A 21550-nucleotide genomic window follows, 5' to 3' on the forward strand; every position below is an offset into this window, starting at 1 on the left:
ATGCACTCGTTGCTAGCTGCCGAGATTTGTTTTCTTGTAGTTGCATCATTGCATTCCGCTCCGCGCTTGCATGATGCACGCACGCACACACACATACGGGGGTGGTTGGCAAGTTTTTTGATTATGGTTGAAGGTGAAGTTTTTAGAAAGGAAACTGTGGTATGAGAATGAGTCTGATGAGTCTGTCTTCCCCTACCGTTCTCGACATATGTACTTGGGAATGTTGGGGTGAAAATTGCCTAAGAAAAAATAAGCCTAGAAATTGAGTGATTTGAGTCTAAATTTCATGAAAAGATAGATGGCACCAGAAAGGGCATGGAATTATAATGTGATGCAAATAATTTTAAGAAGCTGCAACAATTTTTCAAGGCAAATACGTATGATAAAAATCCACAAATTTGAAGCAGCTCGTGATGTTAAATTTGAAGCTCTCAAAAATCATCATCGTCACTCACTTCCCATACCTGGAGAAAGGAAAGCACAGTAATACGTGTCACTAATTCAATCCAAACACATCTGACTTGAATATTGAGCTTCAAACACAGTATGGTACCGAGAGGTTTTTTTAAATTTAAGATTGTTGTTTGTTTTCTTTTTCTTTTTCTTTAGTTGTTGTGTCAGGCCAGTGATATCATGTTCTGTGATTGCCGGTATCAGAGGCTTATTCAATCTAAAAACAAATGGTACCAAGAGGAACTAGCACGTAGGTATGGATTACTAAGTACTGGAGGGGCATGATCAGGATCCGGTATGAGGTGTGTGTGGGGGGGGGGGGGGGAGGGGGAGGGTTCCCAATTATTAACAAAAAAATACCAAAGGCATTATCCCCGCTATGTTTCGGGTGGTGCCAAGGCAGCGGATATCTTCATTGTTCAGCGTGCCATTTGCAAGGACATTAGGCATGTAGGGCCACTTCCACAGTACGGAGTACACAGGCATCAGTGAAAGATTTCCATTCACAGGGTACTGTAACTCTTGGTAGATCCGGTATCACGATCCGGTATCACGAAACCATATGCCTTGGCCAATGGATTCGAAGTACTAATAACAGTCCTACACAAATTGAAATGGCAAGAAGGAAAACTTCCAAGCATATATAGGAATGATTGAAAACGGTTCACCCATTTTCCCTTTTCTTTCTTTTTTTACATACGCTCGTGATCACTCAGTGGGTGACATCTTTCTTTCTCTTTTTAATTTGGACAAAAGAGAAAGACCAAAGGACTACAAGTTACGCTATACTGTCCACTAACACCACCAGTTACTAAACAATCAGCTCATGCGATAACATTGCACGACACTGACCGACGGTACAGACGTTCTACAACCAACTTCTCTTTTGTATAAATTAAACCTTGGCTCTCCATCTGAGTCCATTTTTAATTTGGCTTGACATTTATTTCAAAGATTCTCCAAAGGTAATTGGATTCCAAGGAAAGGGAGTCCCCTATGGAATAAGAGATGAGAGGGTTACTTGCTATGAGGGAGGGAAGAACGATATGCGATAAACAACCGGGGACAACCAATAGCGGAAAAAGAAGAAGCAAAGGCCTTCCCCAAAAGCCTTCTCCTGACCATTCATAAAGCACAGTCAAATAAGTTTACTTCAAGGACAGTTGGGGCCTAAGAAACCCATTGTTTTTTTACCATTCATGATGTCATTGAAATGGAAATGCAGCACTACTGTTGACTCGCCGGTCGGATGTCATTCGCCACCACTGTACACTGTTGAGATTTGAGGAGTGCTGTCAGACCTCGCTTATCCGATCCTCTTTTATCCGGATCCCTCGCCATCCGGAAGAAAATCGTTGGTCACCGATTTACAGCCTGAATTCTGTCTGGGCACATTGTATGTCACTCGGTCGATTATCATAAGTGACAGGCAAACAATTTCAGCTGGAAAAATGCTGCAGAGCCCATGCAAACAGTATGTGCGTGGGAAAGAGTCAGCTTCACGAATATCTTCTTTCAGATTTTGAGCAGAATGTAGTTTTCAAAGATCAAGTTCAATCACATTTTAGTGGCTAACCTCACTGAAGGCCTTTCAAATCGTTGAGCGCCATGGGTGCGTTGAGTTCATCTATGTCAAAACATGTGAGGGGTGCTTGAGTACGCCATTGAATGGAACGCACCGAACACAACCTGACCAGCATAGTGTCAAGCAGTGACTACTAAACACTGGTAAACAGTATACACGTACGTATACCTGTGTACATGTACACAATACCCCCAGCGAATGAAGAAAAGCTCCACACCCTAAGAATACTAAGATGGAGCTTGCTCACACAGCAGGGAGAGGCAATATATGCTGTTACACCTCTGAGTTTCATGCTTGGCCACTCAGCTTACATAGACATGAAGCAAGTACCATGAGAGAATATTTTAAAGGCATACCGTATTTCCCCGTAAGTAAGTTCTCCCCAATGACTTAGTACCCCCCTATAAAAAATACACTTTACACTGCCGAGGTTATCACCCCGAAAGACAGTTCCCCCCGAAAGATAGTAAGTTCGTACCCGCCCTACATGTACAGACACCGTACAGTACATACATCATATGCACGGACACTAGAGTTGCGCAGGCTTCCCACTGCGTGTCATTTACGATAAAAAAGTACTCCCCGAAAGATAGTACCACCCCCGAAAGTTAGTACTCATGTGGCTGCTAAGTTCGAAAGTTAGTACGTACTAACTTACGGGGAAATACGGTATTGTGCATCTTCTGGAACAAGACTTCATAGATTCTCCTCATTCTCTGTTGCCTTTGGTCCAGACAACATGGTCGTGCCGGAAAGTACCATTTCAACTTGATTCAGTAAGTGAGCATGCAGACGAGAATGCACATCTATGCGCACACACTTCAACATTCCCAATAGGACGCCACTATGCCACGAATTTGGCAGCACACACCGTCAAGTACACGCGCCTACCTCAGCATCCATCGTTTCTTTGTGCAATTCTGTCAGACCAGTGACGTCCTCTAAAAACGTTGGTGAATTGAACGCATTCAGAAGGAAAGAGAAACCTGCAGTGCACAAGATCAAGAGACTAGATGAGCCAAAAAAAAGAGAAGCACTGGCTATGTATCTGACCAGGCAGTGAGTTCAAGTAGATACAGACATCAATGGTTCTCAACACGGACAAAGCCTGCACTAAATATGGAGATAAGAAGGAACGACGACGACGGCGACGATGACGACAACAACAACAACAACAACAACAACAACAACAACAAACGACACTCTTCTTGAACAGGACAAAAGGACCAGAGGAACAGAACAATTACCTGTATTTCCATGTCCAGCTAAAATTTCGATATCACTTTTAAAACGTTAGCCAATCCCCGTATCTATACTAAGAAGTCTTCTTCTCTTATTGGCCACATGCCATCATGAATAAAAGATTTCGAACAAACAACAACAACAGCTCATATTGGCCATAGTGAGAATATAGATCGGAAATGAGAACAGATAAAGCACCAGCTACACTACTGAGTACTGAAATGTACCTTCAGCTTCATAGCGCTGGACTACAAGTGGTGAGCAGCCGGTGCACTTGGAGAAAGCTATGCTCGGAGGCAAGACGGTCTGGTAACGTGAAAGGAAGCCACGGATCTGCAGCCAGATGACATAATAACACAGTGCACTGGTCAGGAGATTGGCACTGAATAATACTGAACTTCAAAAATACAGTACTTGTACAAAGCTGCTCCGATATACACGCATTGAGATGTAATTGCCAGGGCTCTCTCTATCAGTCGATAGTCTACCCCATACTGCAAGTAGAATAGTCGTACGCATGCACTACAGTAACTCGCACAGTGGGAGAACTCTGCCATGCATACTCATCTCACGTGCGTTTTGATCAAAGATAACCAGCTGAGTGCATCCTCCATGATGGTACCTATGGGGAGTGATCAGTATTCCTACCTGGTGGGGTACAAGGCCGAGTGCCGACGTCAGCGGAGCTTCCAAATGGCCTTCATTGGCACTAGAGTCAGCCGCAGCATGTCCACTGTTCCACCAGCCAATGAACAAAACAGCCAAACAGACAGACACACAGACGCATACACAAAATAACTACACGAGTGGTAAACAATCATGTCCCATCCTTCTGAGAGATTAAAGTCACCAATCGGGCTCATGGCAGCATCACGCTGATTCATGAGTGGACCTACCATTCGCACAAGTAAGGGGTCGGCGCAAAAGTTTTGTCGTCCCGGAAACGAACATCGTTCATTTCGTACTCGGACCACCTCCCCTCCCTCTAAAACGAACACAGCTTGCAATGCTGGACGATGAAAATCGCATGCATGTACATGTCATATGTACAATGTTGGTCGACGTGCGTCTTTGCCCCCCCCCCCCCCCCCAACCAATGATGTTCGTTTCAGGGGACGACCCCCCCCCCCCCCAACCAATGATGTTCGTTTCAGGGGACGACCCCCAACCTTACACTGTGGCATGGGTAGTTGGACAGTGTAGGGTAGTGAAGAGCAAAGGCAATTTTCACAGCTCAATTCAGGCTGCACAGGGTCCTAGCTAAGACAGTGCAGCATCGAAGCAAATCACGATATCAGTGACCACCACCATTGCGGCACTGAGCTATTGCAACGCACGCACACTTACCCATCTGGATGCTGGAGAACCGAAACCATGAGCTCAACAGCTAGGGCGCTGGCAATCATAGACACGCCTGGCCTGGTTACTGTACATTGCTGATCAAGAGTGCGATCCCGCGTTGACTGCAGACAATACGTATGCGCACACAGTGACACACAGGCACACATGCCATTGGAGGGATGGTGTGGAGAATACGTGGATATATCGAAACAGTCATAAATAAAAAGAGACATCAACTGTAATAGAATATCAATATCCCAATATGATAGACAGCCACAGCAAGTACAGTGGACTTCTCAACACGGCAGATGTGTACAACACAGAAAACAGCCTGTGGATGTAGCACAACAGTGCATGTAATGAAGCTTGCCAAGCCCTCTCCCACAGCCAACATGGCAATGCGCCCATCTGCAAACAAAACAAGTACCGGTATGAACAGCAAGGACACAGGACTAGCAGAGAAATAGTTAGTCTTCAGTACAGGTACGAGTCATACAGGTACAGGTACAGGTACATACATTTCCTGGAGCCACAACATCATTGCAGAAGTAGCAGCCAAGATCGCCTCCACTGATCAGCTTGCCACTGAGCGCTTGCTCAGCGGCACTCAAGTTGGTGGCTGCAGATCCAGCGCCACCACTGTCTTCTGCTGTCTTGTCCGGCTTGGGACCACGGAAGCCATGCCGCAGGACCACATACGTGTCAAAGCCGAGCGCTGCATTCATAACGAGCTTAAGAGACATGCCCAAGCAGAAATATACGCACATACCAGAACAGCATTGGTACGGCAGTATAAATAGACCAGAGAGTCAGAGACACACTTCAGTGCAGTTTGAAAGCAATCACAACTTCCCCGCAAACACAATATGCAGTTGATGGCAGTTGGCTGCATTTTTTTCAATGGGCTGTGCTCCGAGGACTGCCCTAAATTGTGAAATACATTGCTGCTCTGCAAAACACAAACAGGGAGAGCGTGACCTGCATACCTTGCCCTTGGATGCTGCTACCACTGTTGGAAGCCAGCGACTCTCACGGGTGTCCATCAACAGGAAGACAACATCATGCTCATCAATCAGCTGCTCCAGAATTTGAACATCCTTGCGTACTTGCTCCTCATCCTGGCCTGTATCGAGAGAGCAATGGATCACCGTGATTTAGCTGCGGGCACTACAAGTTAGCCTACTTATAGACAGCCATCGCGCAATATGAGACACATGGCAATAAAACAACAAGCCCAATAGAAAAAACAACATTAATCTGTAAAGCAATTGAATGCTTCTTACCAGCAGCCACAGCATGTCCAGGCATGGGTACGGACAGAGACACACCCTTGGTTTGCTACAGCATGACACCATAGTGCAAGAAACAACAAGATAACAACAGTCTCAAGGGAAACATACATGTATGCATTGCACACAATAATTATACTAGTACCAGGAACAATAGGGCTTGAAAGTGATGACGTCAAAACGGCCAGGGAGTAGTAAGTTGACAGCAGATTTCTATTTTTGGATCCACTAAGGTGTGACTTTGCTATTGCCTAAGTATGTGGGTGCATAGCAACCCACTCATGTCGCATGCAGGTGTGACTTTTATTTCGCCACCAGTTGTAACCCCGCCCCCAGTAGCCAAATCAGTCAGTTTCACTGGCTACATCACCATGCTGTGGGTAAGACCGCTTGAAATGTGCTTGGATCCATACAAAAACTGGATCCAAGTGGATCCAGTTTTTGAATTTTTTGAAATTGTTGCTATGCTGTGACGTAGCACTTTCAAGCCCTATTCAGGAAGTTGGTTTGCTCCAGACAAAGAGATGCGAATGCTGGAGCACCCCAACCGCCTAAAATGAAGAGATCTTTTGGAAAGCTGCTTGTTTGGCTCCATACACCTCATTTAGAGATAGCTAAGCTCAGCAAAATTTCACCAAGGCTCCAAATAGAAGCACAACGAATGCCAGCATAGTTCTACTCTAGACTAACCATATAAAAAAAGGTTCTAGCAATGCCTTCATAAATGCTACACAGGAAAATTTCCTGACAGGGGTGAAATAGCACAAGTCACACCAAACGGGAACAGGGTGACTGTCGACCCAATCCTTCTAATTTCGGTAAAAGAGGAGAGTAGGCCTCAGACAGGGCTAGATAACGGGCCTGGGTGGCAAGGGCAAGTAGGAGGCGAGCTAGCTACCCTGGCCCACGGGACAGAAGGTACAATATGATGGGAAAGGGAGAGGCAGGAAGCTATGGCCTATGGGCACTGGTGGCCAGTGGTGGGGTCACTGGACTGTCGAGTACATACACGGAAAGAGATGCAGGCAGCTACGTGTACAGGGTCACTAATAGGGTGCCGCTGGCATGTAGGGATACATGGGAAGTCAGATGTGCAGGGTCACTAGAGTGCAGAAAGTAGGTTGCATATAGCGGAAAATAGTGCGTGGGTGGCCATGTACAGGACGTGGGAACCAAACACAAGGGCGGAAAGGACAATACCAAAGGCATGCAGAGGTAGGATCCTGGGAAGGCCACAGGCTCTGAATGACTCACAACGCCAGGAAAGATCTGTTTCAGTCTCTCAGCAGCTGTCTGCGCCTTTGGCTTGCCTCCATTGATGCAGTCCTCGAAGGTGAACAGGGTCTGCCGCACTGGGTTGCTGTACGACACTTTGCCATTGTCGACAAACGTGATCTGACGCACACCCCAAGCCTGCAAAGCACGACACACCAACATACGAAATACTACATCATCATTGACTTACTTCTCCTAGTATGATTGTGTCAGGGCGGTGAAATCTTCCAATACAATCTTCGTCTGGCACACAGTACTGTACTATTAAAGCACCAGCACATATCTCCATGTGGCTGCATGGAAACATATAGGGCATGTATGCATAGCAACAGCACACTTTTAACCGAAATTCACAGCTCTGGAGTGAGCAGACGACATCATGGACTGCAGCCAAACTATGAGAGAAACTTACCAGCAAGCTGCGAGCCACATTGCAGCCCAGTGTACCAGAGCCCAGAAGAAGACAGCGGGTGGATGCTATCTTCTCCAGGTTCAACGAGGGCAGCAGGCGCCACCGCATCAATTTCAGGTTCAAGTCAACAGCAGACTCAGCTAGCCTAAAGCCATCACGGCAGGAAAACAAGACGAAGGAAAGAAGGCAACAGAAGAGGACTTGAAGGAGCATGTACCAGTACTCCAGAGTCAAACGACCTGGATTACATGGTTTTCCCAATGCAGTGCTTTTTGGAGAAAACCTGGCCAATCCTATTCTTGCTATGGCTTGCTTTTTGGAGAAATAGACTTTAGAAACATCATCGGAAGAGCATTCCACAGGGAATTGCAAAAGAATTCTGAATAATTCAAAGTTGGACTCATTTACGGCCAAAAGAAAGAGGTATCATCTATGAACTGTAGTGGAAATATTCCAAAATTTCGTCATACCAACTGCCACGTTACCTCAAGAAGTTTGGCCAACAGACAAGTCCTTACCTGGCAGGGTCCATGCTTGTACTCAGGTTGACCATGCGCGGTCCCAGCTTGCCACGTTCATTCTTCTCCCACCCGACCACTTTGGGACACTCTGCAGGGTACCGAATAAAGCACCAGTAAGCCGAGAGAGGAACTCCCCTCCGAAAAAAAGAGAGCAGAAAAGATGACAAGAAAATACAGAGAGCAAGCCTGTCATACCTGTTGCTGTACTGTCTTGATCTAGCTTGGCCAGTTTCAGGTTTATCACCAAGCTGTGTGAGGTCTCTCGCTTGCCTTCTCGTGTCCGATCTCTGAAGCAAACCACGCGTAGCACTGTCACGGTGTCCCGCCTTACAACAAAACAACAAACAACCAAATATGTACGTGTAGACGATGAGGAATTTTAACACTATTGGCTCATACGTAACAAATCTTTTCACTCATTAATGCATTGATTCATTCAGTCATTGCCACCATTATTATACTTCAAGTACCTTAGCTTCCCTTCATGGATCAGGAATCAATCAGAACTGAGTCTACCACAAGTCAATGGACAGGTGCCCTGGACTTTCCCCCACTAAACAAAGCTAAATTCTGTGGCAATGCTGTACATCTTGTCTGTTTTCTTCCGTCTAGACAGTAGAGCAGGCTGCGTTGCACGTGTAGCTATCCAATGCACGGAGCTATTGCAGACTAATACTAATAATAATAATTGGCCCATGGCAACCTACCTACACATAACTACAGTCCACCAATAGAGAGGTTGCGCACAACGAAAATTCGTAGCACCGTAACGAAAATATTTAACGAAAAAAGCTATTCAACGAATATTCGTAAAACGTGAGGTTGCGCACAAGGTGTGAACTTTTTCGTAGTAGGTCGATGCAGGTACGAAGAGTCAAGAGAGGGGGTTGTAAAATATCAGTATTTTAGTACTCGACGCAACGAAAACTATTTTCGTATAAGGTTTGATCTGCTCTGTTTCGGTTGCATTCGGATGAATCTTCGCAGCAGCTTTCGTTACTCGAACCCGGACGGTCAAGCTCTTACGAGTTTTCGTTGTGCGGAACCTCCCTAATAAGACTTGACGACTTTCGCCCCTGCGGCTTTAAAGGGGAAGTTAAGGCAAAAATTAAAATTTCACCAGTTGTAGTCTTCGGGGTGCTGAGTCGAATGGTCTTGGTCCGAGAAAGCTGAGACGCTCCCTTCCTACTTGAATCCCAATCGAACTCGCGCACTTCCACCGAAACCGGGTGACTGCGCCCTACTAGATGGGGATTTGTATGCAAAATGTCACTAAAAGCGCCATTTCGTTCTTATAAAAGCACGGATGACCGCGATTGGCCCATATGTTGTAGTCTTTTGGACGCTGAGTCGACTGGTTTTGGTCCGAAAAGGCTGCGATGCAGCGTTCCTTCTTTATTCCCAATCGAACGTGGTTGAACAAGAGGTCACGTGCTCCTGGGTGCCCAAATCACCTGGTCACCACGCCAGCAGGCGACAACTTTCACACCAAGGTTCAACTCGAGTGACAGGACTGCACCCAAAAAAGGTCAAACAGGCTAGTAAGTTGTACCCTGCAGGCACGGTGACCAGGTGACTGGTGTACGCAGGAGCACGTGACCGCTTGTTCAACCATGTTCGATTGGGAATAAAGGAGGAACGCTGCATCGCAGCCTTTTCGGACCAAAACCAATCGACTCAGCGTCCAAAAGACTACAACATATGGGCCAATCGCGGTCATCCATGCTTTTATAAGAACGAAATGGCGCTTTTAGTGACATTTTGCATACAAATCCCCATCTAGTAGGGCGCAGTCACCCAGTTTCGGTGGAAGTGCGCGAGTTCGATTGGGATTCAAGTAGGAAGGGAGCGTCTCAGCTTCCTCGGACCACGACCATTCGACTCAGCACCCCGAAGACTACAACTGGTGAAATTTTAATTTTTGCCTTAACTTCCCCTTTAATAGGCTCCGAATGCTGGATGTGAATTGACCTGTTCTACAGCACTCTGTGCATATAACGCATGCTTGGTGTCATTCAGCTACGTTCCATGTACTGCAGTCTATCATTGTACTAGCGTGATGCTTCTACATGTTGTCAGTTCTGAGTGAAGGACAACCTAGGCAACTTTTGAGTTTTGTAGAACTTTAGTCGTGCCTCTCGCCTAGACCCCGGTACAGCTAACACACTGGAAAATGCGGTAAATGGGCCAACACTACGTGGACCTGGATGTGGACCTGGATGTGGACCTGGACGTGCATCGGTATGCACGCATGTACAGTACTGCTCAGCAGCTCAATGAAGTCCGATCAAGCGAGTGAATGTCACTTTGTAGACCTGCAAACACTGGGGAGGTAAACGGGTACAGGGCGCAACCTTGATTCACACGATCGGATTTCATTGAGCAGGACAGTGCATGCACGAGATGTTTTGTACGCACTTGACCTGGCCATACATGGCACTACCTGGTCTATCGCTTTTTCAACGATGGACATGTGCAGAACTTGAAGTTTCATCCCCTGCCTACTAGTGATGGATTTTGCTATGTCTGAGCTGATGTTTTGTCATCAATAGTGAAAAACAAGAAACACAGAGTAGTCCTCTGCTTCAACCAGGTGGCCGATGTCACGTTTGGACGGTGTGTATGTGTTGCAGGGCTGGCAGGAAACTGCAACCATGTAGCAGGTACTTTGTACGCCTTAGAAGAGTATATGAGGCTTGGTCTGCGAGACGAGGAGAGGCTTGCATGCGGCAGTAAACTCCAGAAATGGAACAAGCCACGGAAGCAGAAGGTTCCACCGTCCAAAGTCTGTGACATACGATATGTGAAGGAGGAGCCAGGCAAGAAGAAAATGCGCCGCACCCCAGCGATATTCGATCCAAGACCATCTAACCTTGCACTTCCCAATCCACAGCGCATCGATGGTGTCATTCAACATCTCCGTGCCGAGCATCACAAGCTAAAGGGAAAGGACAAGAACGGACTTGTTGATATGTACGGCGCCAGATGTCGGCTGAAGCTTCTTGAGAAAGACACCGACGATAGTGATGACGCTGACCAGGAGATGGATGATGAGCATGATGAAGCCATGCAAACGGATGGCAGCAGTTCTTCTGAAGGGGAAGATGACGAACGTAGCATATTATCACAAACCTATTCGCAATATGCCACGCCAGAGAACTACTATGAGGATCTGGTGACTGTTGACCTGGAGGGTAGAAACGCATTGAAGAGCAGACCAGGCAGCAATTTGATGACAAGAAGTGGCACAATGAGCGGAGGAAGCGGGTTACATCGACAATGGTGAAATCCGTCATTTCCCGCTGCTCCAGCAATTTCTTGCCGGTCGTGCAGAGGAAATTGTCGTCCGATTTCCGTGGAACAGCAGTCACCCGCTACGGGCAAAAGCATAAACAGGAAGTGCTGGATCTGTTCGCTGACCACTGTAAGGATTACGGCTACGCTCTGCCTTCAGAACATCTGAACACTCTCAGCACACTGGGTGCATCCTCCGGTGCTATTCCATAGCACATGATTTGTTTTGTAATAATCCATTGCAATCCATTGCAATCCATTGCACATTCCAATAACTAACAGAACAGCCAGGAACTTACCATTTAGCCAGAGCTAGTGCGAGAAGATTTCTCATTGGCCATCCAGGATTTAGCTCCAATGTGCAGGGGTCACAAAACCCAACAGTCAACTGCACACATATGCATGTACACAGACACACAGACACATAGATACACCTTGATCAGCATCCATTTGCCTTTGGAGAATCCTTGAAATAAAATGTCAACGTCAACATGCGCGAGTGTACAGAGTACGTTAGCCACCAAGTGACCACAAAGAAACGTCCCAAGTGACTTTACAAATGCAGGGTGCTTGTGGAAATGCCCTGCGGTCATGCCCTACTTGAACCTGGACAAGTTCGACAAGGATTTATGTCATTCTTGATCTAGCCGGAGATTCCTATGAAAAGCAGAGGGCGATGAGTATTGTGAGACAGGAAACCATGGAGAAAATACTTTCAAAATAGGTAGCAAGTTGGCAACACAATAAGTCAGAAGATCGTCAATACAAAGCATTCAAAGACTCAAACTCACACAGCCATCAACAATGGCAGATTCCCAGTTACTGAGAAGGTCAGCTTCAAGACTGGTATCACCGGAGGATCGAATCACAAAGTAGCTGTGCTGCACGCCTGACAACAACAAAACACAAAGCATATGTTTTGTGTCTCAATGTGCCGTGGCCATGCCTAAGATGATAACGTTGTGTGCGTGCGTGTGTGTGTGTGATCTCGTGCCGATCCCCAAGAAAGGGAACCTCGCCATTTGAGACAATTGGCGGGGGATCTCATTACTTGAGGTCGTGGGCAAGGCAGTGGCTTCTTTGATCCAGCAGCGATTGCAGATTCTTGCCGAGTCTATACTAACCACCCAGTGCGGTTTTTTCCGTCGTAGCTGATCGTGTGCCAACATGGTTTTCACAATAGGTCAAATTTCAGAGAAGTTGTATGAGCATCGATGCAAAGGGTTCCTGGTGTTTGTAGACCTACGTAAAGCCTATGACTCTCTGTCAATCGTGAAAGTCTGTGGTTCGTTTTGGGAAGAGCTGGTGTCCCCGATTGACTCGTCCACATCATTCAAGCTTTCACACCAAAATGGAGGCATCACTGGTACTGGCGGGAGCTGACGTTGACCCGATTGATGTGAACAATGGTTTGCGTCAAGGATGCTGCATGGTCAGCTACAGACTCACAGCACATGACCGCTTGCCTTTGGTGGTAGCAAGTGATGTTGTTGAGAGTGTGACTGACGTCAGGTATCTCGGCTCCATCGTACATCATCGTACATACGGATGGTCGATCGGCTCATGATATCAAATCACGCATTGCTGGAGCATCGAGGGCTTTTGGGGCACTGTGCCGTACAGTTTTCGTGGATCGCAACCTTTCGGTTGCCCCCAAGCGCCTGGTGTATGAGGCGTGTGTGATGTCCCTGTTGCTCTACTGCTCTGAGTGCTGGGTGCCGCTGAGCCGGGATGTAGCCACCCTCTCTACGCCACCAGCAAGCCAGTCTGGGTTTGTAATGCCCCTTTGGGCCGATGTACCTTGCATCGCATGATGCAAGACATTTCGCGAGTTGCGGAACGGACCACAATGTACACAAAATAATTGACTGAGGGCGACAGTGGTATCCATGCTGTCAGCGGAAGGAATCGAGGAACGCCAAATAATGGCTGTGACAGGTCACCCCAACGCCAGAAGCCTGTCCAGTTACTCCCGACCTACTTCAGCACAGCAAAGGCCAATGGCTGATATCCTGGACGGAAAGAAGTCATGTACTGCTGCTAGTAAGCCAGCAGATCCAGCAGTCACACCGGCTCCGATCTTCAGTGACAAAGAGATCGACTCGATTTTCAATGTAGACGACATGTTCAAGCCGGACGAGGTAGACATCGACTCCTTCCTGGAGACTGCATCGGAGCTGGAGCTCACCCAGCTGGAGCAGCCTCCACCAGCTCAGATTCACAGCAACAGCAGCAGCAGAAGCAACAGCAGACTATCGATTTTGGAAGTGCAAGTTTCTCCGGTGCTACAGTAACATTCAATTTCAATTTCTAGTGCTGTGCTACTTTATCAGATAACTGTTCAGTTTGATCACCACTGCACTCTCATGATTATCTACCTTACTTGCCCTTGTAGTTGTACTTTCTTGAGCTGGCCTCAGAAATTCGTGTACACAAGGTGAACTGATCCTAACTGAAGCTGGAAAACTGTGTGTAATGACTTACTGCATGCGTGCAAACCTGAACCACAATCATGGAGGGGTAGCATGACTTTATGGCTGAACCAAGCCCTCGTACGCGCTGCATCGGCGGCAGTCCTCGGCGCGTACATAAAGTCATGCTACACCTCCATGATTGTATACTTATGGCCGAAACAGCTTGCTGTCTACAGCATTGGGTATATATTTTAAATATTGGACCATTGGAATTTGGGGGAAATCAATGGTGTTTTGATTTCAGAGAACCATGACGTCATACACTTTCATGACAATAATTCAAAAACAAGGGAAGGGGCACAGCCATGGGGTCTTCTCCAAAAGAACACATGGAACCCGAAAGTCAGTTTTATTCCATAAAAAATGGGCGCCCGGGAAAACCGCAAACAAAACTTGGTATTATCTAGGGCTTAAACGGTCACAACTTTTGCACGACCAGGTATCCTCTAAAGTAACGGTCGGATAACCGGTTATAACCAGTTATTGCAGCACATGTACACGAACATGAACCACACACCATTTTTATTAAACACGATTGAGACCTATACATTGACATCAAAACTAGGCTTCCTCAACTTCAAGCTGAATTGTGGTGAAGACGGTTTCGTCTTCAGTGTCGAGCCGAAATTCTATAATTTCCTCCCCACTGGATCTACAACATGTAGCTGTCACTACACCTTTCTCCAAATCAAACGCTCCCGCCAGTGAAAAGACATAAGTCTTCATTGTAGACACGTGCCAACGGCTGATGAAAAAACCGTTTGAAACCGAAAACGTAACGGTTTCATAACCATTACATTCTAGCGGTCGGATAACCGGTTATCCGGTATAACCTTGTAAGCCCTAGTATTATCAATATGCAATGATACCCCATTTTCAGGGGCAGGGCATGTGTCTGTATCAAAACCGGCTTCATAGATACTACTGACACAAGCACCAGCACCGCCAACGCCACCACCACTGATGTTGTAGTTCTTCTTATTGCGGACAACATACCTTTGCCAGCATTGATTAGTGCATCCACTGAGGACTGCAGTGCAACAATCTGAACACAGAGAAAAAGAAGAAGAAAAGATCAGAGTTCCAACTGATTTGTTGCAGGCCTATCAAAACATGACAGTGCTGCAGAAAATGATGTCGTGAGTGCCCTGAAAGCCATCTTCCCAAATCAAGAACTCGCTCTGATCCGCGACAGGACACACATGGAACAATCCGTAATCAACAATCAACAGCTCGTGCACAATCAACAATCAACAGCTCGTGCACAATCAACATACCTGATCTGGGGAATAGACATCGACAAGCTTCTTCGGTGTGTCCGACTCAAATGTACCCTCCTCGGCAGCCAGTGCAGGAAAGGCAAACCAAAAGTAGTAGTAATACTTCTTCAAGTCCTGAAGGCAAGCAACACAAACCACCCAGTTGGCTTCCTGAAGATCTTTCTTGTTTTTTTGTTTTTTTTTAATCATAGAGGTACTAAATCTCTTATCATCGAGGTATCAAACTGTTTGGTTTCAATGTCAAGGTGCTGCAGTGGCCAACATGTAATTTCCAAAGGCTGGAAACACATGTGAATAAACTACTATACTTTTACCTGAGGATTGCATTGTGCATGAAACTCAACAAAAAGGTTCCGTTATGCTCTCTCAGCAAGGAATTGCCTGTAAACAAAGAATTGAAACTAAATTTCCTATCAGGTGTTGAAAATCTGCTCACTCCACTTAAGGAGTTGAAAAAAGTCAGTGTGTTCACTGGGAAAAGACGGACTCAATGGTAAGCAATAGAGCTGTTGCATATTTATCACATGACCATGCAGGGCACCCATCCGGTTCTAACATCACACAGCCCTGATCTATGAGTCACGTGATGTCGACCAGGTTGCTTCCAGCGTTCACATATGGTGTACAATTTCTACACAAATAGTCCCATGAAAAAGATGGGAAACAACGCTATCGGCGAGGAGACAGGCAGTGAAATATGGAAATGAGCAACTGTTGCTCTGTGAAGGTTGATGAGTGCATTGGCAGCAAAATCAGGCAGAAAAGGGTGTAATAGAGGTTACAGGTTTGCACACTGGGTTGGTGAGGGACTACCTTTCCGCTTCCGTGGGACGCCACCGGCCCATGATCTGGGGTGTAACCATTAACACGTATTCAAGAATAAACGACTCCCCAAGAGTGCACGATGATTGCACATAAACATCGATCATAACTCGCTTTCAGGATTACGTTCTTTTTCGTGATAATGATGGCATAACCTCCGTCACCTGACTGCACCCGGTCTATGTTGCATCTTGAACGTATGCATCGAGCTGGCTATATGGAAACGGTGTAAATTCTGAAAACGAGTCTTGACAGCAGCCGATCAGCAGTTGCACATTTTAAGGAGGTCTGTGCTCATGCCACATTATTATAAACATGTATAGGCTCGCGAGAACGCAGTTCAAGGTGCGCTAAAGAGACATCTAAAAAATGGCAACGTGTTGCTAGCTATGATGTGACACTCACTGCAAAGGTTAGGAGAGCAAACCGACTCAACAGACTGGGATTCTCAAGGACCGCTCCACTTTGGATGTCATCCCAAATCTGCAGAGCAACACAAATGATGATATGTATCAGACAAAACAGTGTGAAAAATCCAATGGTGGTACATTTTGTCGTCAGCATTAAAAAACAAAGAAAGCAAAGAAGAACAAAGTCTGAAAGTTACTAAAAAACTAAGGGTGCGTTCGTATGTCCTCTCCGAAATTTTGGGGAAGTGCTCTTACATCCTCTCTGAATATTAGGAGATTCTCCAAAGCTCTTAAAGCTCTCCGAGCATCAAAGGTGATTGAAACTTGAAGATTCGGAAGTTTGGGGTCCACGCATGCGAACTACTGCGAAAAGTCATGTGTTGCTCATGAGCGTATGACACTCCCTTTTTCGCATACGCACAGTGCACACTATATTCGAGTCACTCAAGATTGTTGGTGCTTCGCATGTGCGAAAGATCTCCAAATTCTTTGAGACCTGTTCCTAAATTATTCCAGTTTCTTCGACTTCCAGGATAAATTTCTCCAAGAAGCTAGAGAAAATTCGAACGCACCCTAAAATGACTGAACAGAAACTGCAACGAGAAGGGCGATTTTGATTCTGAAACCACCAGGTAAAGAGAAAAGAAAGAAAAACATCACCAAATTTGCACAATCGTCATGCTCTTGATTAGATTCCGGGGGGGGGGGGGGGCACTTTTCACTTTTCAAAAGAGGGCAGCATTTTTCTCAGGTACAGCTGCACTCGTACTGTGTATAGTGATGCTTCCGATTGCGAATGAGGGGGGGGGGGGGAGACCACATTTGAATGGGGGTGCAGTGCCACTTTGTGTTGCTTTTGTCTGTTAACTTAAAAGGCTGACTTACTTGCTTGCCAGCCTCCTCAATGATCTTCTTCTTGTCTGCTGACTTGAAATCATCCATAGTATTCTTCAGCAGAAGCATTCCGGGTGCCACTGATGCACGGCGTGGCACGGACCCATCACTTTGCCAAGAATAACAGAAGCAGCAGCAGCAACAGTAGCAGTAGTGGTATCACTGCCAGTCAAATGAAAACTGCAGAGGTTCAGTTTGCTCTCTTCGACTTCACAGCGCTGCTTGCTACATTCAGTAAGTAAAATTCCTGTGACGTGACCTCACAACAGCATGCATGCACACACACACACGCACGCACACCACACACGCACGCACGCATATGCCCCCCCCCCCCCATGCACACTTACCTCTCAAAGGCATCAAAATCGATGGACATTCGACACGGCAAACCTTGCTGGTCACCTACATGGACAAGTAACGTAAGGCGACAACAAACAAACACATATTGCCACAGTCATACCACTCTGGCTGAGCTAGTGTGGATCACAAGCTAACTACTGTTGTGGACATGGAAATCCGGTCGCACGTCTAGCTGCCCCAGGGCGCTGGCCATGCAGTCGTGGATAAGCAGTACACACATGCATTTATGCGCTGCAGCGCGCTGGTCGCATCGGATCAACATGTGCACTGCACGCAGCGTTCAGTACGCGCTGAGGGTGCCGGCCCCGGTCAATCGACTGGATTTGGATTTCCATGTCCGCTACAGTACATGACAATGTACAGTCATGTACTAGTATTGCATCCATTGGGTTGGTGCTCAGTGTTTTCATGCAATTAATTAGATTCTCAAACAGGTAAATTCCTGATGCTAGCTGCTGTGACTAGGGGAGGGCTATTTTCATCAGTGGAGCCTGTGAAGTCCAATTTCATAAAGTAGAGCTGGATTAGTTGCATAGTCCCCCCCCCCCCCCCCCCCTTCGGACGCCTGTGTTTGTGGTGATGGGGGCTACACAGCACTGGAGTTATTTTTGTTCATGTGGTCGGATTTCATTTGCTACCACTGCACTGTCCACTCTGCACTGTACACAGCCCGGTAGAGACCCAGGGAAATTCGTATTTTATCATACACAACACAAACAGCACTTGGCTTTTATTTTAAATTTGAAGAGCGGAAATGATTATATTCAGGGCTGAAACTATTGTACCGATAACTCCCATATTGGTCGATATGAGTGAAATCGATAACTGTTAGTGTTCAAAACGAGTGCTAACGATATTTATGCACGCATATCAGTGACAGTATTCTAGCCCTTGCACTCCATCCAATAGAGAATAATAGTGCAACCATGCACTTAAAAAAGAGAAAGAAACTTGACGTGTGGTTTCGAAAGAGATATGGAGAGAAGACTTTGTCTTTTCAGCCGATACGTGAGAGATGTCAGTGATGAGATTATTCCCTGTCCAGCGGCGTTTTTCCTACTGCCTGGAAATATGCTGTGGTTGTGCCCATATACAAGAACAAGGGAAGCAGACATGATCCTGGTAACTATCGCCCTATCTCTCTGCTGAACACCTGTTCCAAGATACTTGAGAGAATCGTCTATGATCGGCTGTACCATCATCTGGCACCTCTGCTCCATGATACGCAATGTGGGTTCCGCCATGGTGACTCTACCTCTACATCTAAACAAGCTTCTCCAGCGACTGTGCACCCTCCGAGACCACCGTCATTTACCTTGGCCTGTGTTTCTTCGACCTGGCGAAAGCGTTTGACTCAGTTTGGCATCGGGGGTTACTAGCCAAGCTGCATGCACATGGGGTCACCGGACGCCTGCAGTCATGGCTCACCTCCTATCTCAACAATAGGTCTCAATCAGTCAAGCTTCGTCCAGTCCTCTCGGATTCTATCCCTATTTGCTCCGGTGTACCGCAAGGGTCCACCCTAGGACCGCTACTTTTCCTGGCCTTCGTCAACGACCTCCCTGTCTTCAACCCTGGCGTGTCTCTGTTTGTAGACGGCACTTGTATGCTGCGCAGTAGTCCCTCTGTTTGCCGTCTTTTATTGGACCTCCAAGCGGGTATCACGGATATCACCTCGTGGATGACATTGTGGAAGCTAAAACCTAACGTTGGGAAGACCAAGGTAATGATCATTCCCCCACTGTCTACTACTCTCTACTACCCTCTCCCTCCCCTAGTATTCCATTTCTGCACCACTCCCATAGAATATGTAGATCATCACAGGCATCTTGGTGTCATTTTTGACACCAATCTCTCCTGGACTCACCATGTTGCCCACATATGTAAGAAGACTGGTCAAGCCATAGGTATAATATACTCACACCGCGCCCATCTTCCTGACAGCGTGCTCTTTTTTATAATGCCTATATCTTGCCGCATTTCGACTACTGCTGTACTGCCTGGACAAATCTATCTATTGCCCAACAGCAGAAACTGGAAATTCACAATCCTTTCCTCCTTCACTAGTTTGAGGGAAAGAGACAAACGGGAAAAGTCTGAAGAAAAAATTGACTGTCACCACCAGGACTCGAACCAGGGACCCTCGCTTGTAGCCTTTCCTCCTTAAGATTCTTTATCACATGCCCAAGTCCCTTTCCAGTGTCGCTCTCTATATGTTATCCTCGACCAGACCTCTCCTAGAAAGACGACGAATCATGATGTGCTGTCTTGTCCATCGTATTCGACTGTCCAAAATACCCCGCATCTTAAACCATTTGATTGGTTCCGACGGGATAGCCCCACTAGGAACCAACTCTCCCTTCCTCTAGCCCGCTCTTCTGCATTGCTACACTCCCCCCCCCCCTTTTCAATGGCTATTTGCAGTAGCTTTTGCTGCACCATGAGACAAAGGGCCTTTCTACTTTAGCAGCATTCAGGAACGCCTTGCTTTAGACCACAGCTTTAGTCCATATTTGCTTCAGGCTTTCTTCTTTTCCTTTTCTTTTTGACTTCTTACTCTTTTCCTTGTTAGCCGTGGTTGGCTATAAAAAACCCTGCAATCGCCACGCAAAGTGGTCATTGGCTACCCCAGCCATGTATTGCTTGGAATAAAAAATAAAAATGAGAGCTACAAGCCACAAAAACGTTGGCTACATAATTTCAGTCATAAATCACAAAGACGTTGGCTACATAAAGGAGTTGCCAGTCTGGGCGCATTTTAATGATGCTGGTCAGACATTCAACAACATAGCACCGCGTACACGCGACAAAATAGAGAAACACCGGACAGAACAGCTACGGGCTTGGCTTTGAAAGGAACGGATTCGACTCAATGGAGACGGGTGACAAGATTGGCAACGGCGGCAGCGGCATCTAAGGCACTGACAGAGTCAACAACTACGGCTGAGTTGACTACACGACGTAGCCATGTGATATCGCATGTGTCCACCGCCCATAGCGATTGTCTTGATGTTAGGTCTGATAAGTACGAGTCGTCCATTGCTAGTCATTCGTTGGAGCATCCTGAATGCCGTGCTGTGTATGCAGATGATCGTTTCTCTATTTTGGAAGCTGTATGTACTATATTTCACGCTTGTTAGGTTGCTACACGCTTGCACCTGTTCACCATTCTTTCTACGTGTATGGGTCACACACTTATCACTGTTGTGAAGAGAAGGCACGAAAGTAAGTTTACTCCTGAAAAACATTTCTAAGAATGATGTAGTAGAACCTGATGTTCGTGCAATGCAGCATGCACCTACTAAATGTTATAGATTTGTTGTCTCCGAGGAAACTTTCATTGGTTTGAATTATTTCTTTCATTCACGCTACTGCTGTAATAGCCGTTGTCCAGTCTATTCTCTGAATATACAAGTACAAATATTCAGAACACATAATGTATTATAATAGCTCTACAGGCTACGTGTTAAGTGTGTGAAGACTGTACCATTGCTGTAGCTGCCATGAATAACACGCGCCTCGTCACTCAAACGAAATTCTTCCAGCTTCTTGCGCGTCAGGACATGCCAAAAGCCGTGGTTCAGAGCACTTGAGAAGGGTGCGAATTGCAAACTGGCCATTCCTTTGAAAATACGGTACTAGTATAAAAATACTCGCAGTAAGGTGAACTGAATAAAAAAAGCACCACGCTTCAAAGACTATGCAAGCTGTCCAGGAAATGGCTTCAACGAATACTCGAGTACACACAATATTAAACAAGAGTACATATAAACCCCCCATGTACTCTTGACAATAATAATGCGTGATCGAATTTGTGCATTATTTGCCTGCTTTCAAATCTGTTTGAAATTTTCAGAGAATCACACTGCACTGTACTGCCTACTGGTCTTTCGGCGTT

The 21550-nt window shown here is 46.3% G+C and overlaps 1 protein-coding gene across 1 annotated transcript; it reads right to left on the minus strand.

The window, feature by feature from the left end:
* Positions 1-52: 52 nt before the first annotated feature.
* On the minus strand, positions 53-21472 carry LOC135805627 (ubiquitin-like modifier-activating enzyme ATG7). Its single transcript, XM_065319694.1, has 20 exons — positions 21140-21472; positions 17640-17694; positions 17284-17401; positions 16394-16471; positions 15164-15280; positions 14883-14931; positions 12204-12301; positions 11712-11800; positions 8314-8444; positions 8116-8206; positions 7598-7742; positions 7165-7323; positions 5905-5959; positions 5608-5744; positions 5140-5352; positions 4628-4743; positions 3929-4013; positions 3508-3613; positions 2930-3024; positions 53-464 (listed from the first exon to the last, which is right to left on the minus strand). Exons 1-20 carry the CDS (start codon positions 21270-21272, stop codon positions 432-434), a joined length of 2103 nt encoding a protein of 700 aa, XP_065175766.1. The 5' UTR covers positions 21273-21472; the 3' UTR covers positions 53-431.
* Positions 21473-21550: the final 78 nt, after the last annotated feature.

This window comes from Sycon ciliatum, chromosome 1 (genome assembly GCF_964019385.1).
Source record: "Sycon ciliatum chromosome 1, ocSycCili1.1, whole genome shotgun sequence".
NCBI classification, from domain to species: Eukaryota; Metazoa; Porifera; class Calcarea; order Leucosolenida; family Sycettidae; genus Sycon; species Sycon ciliatum.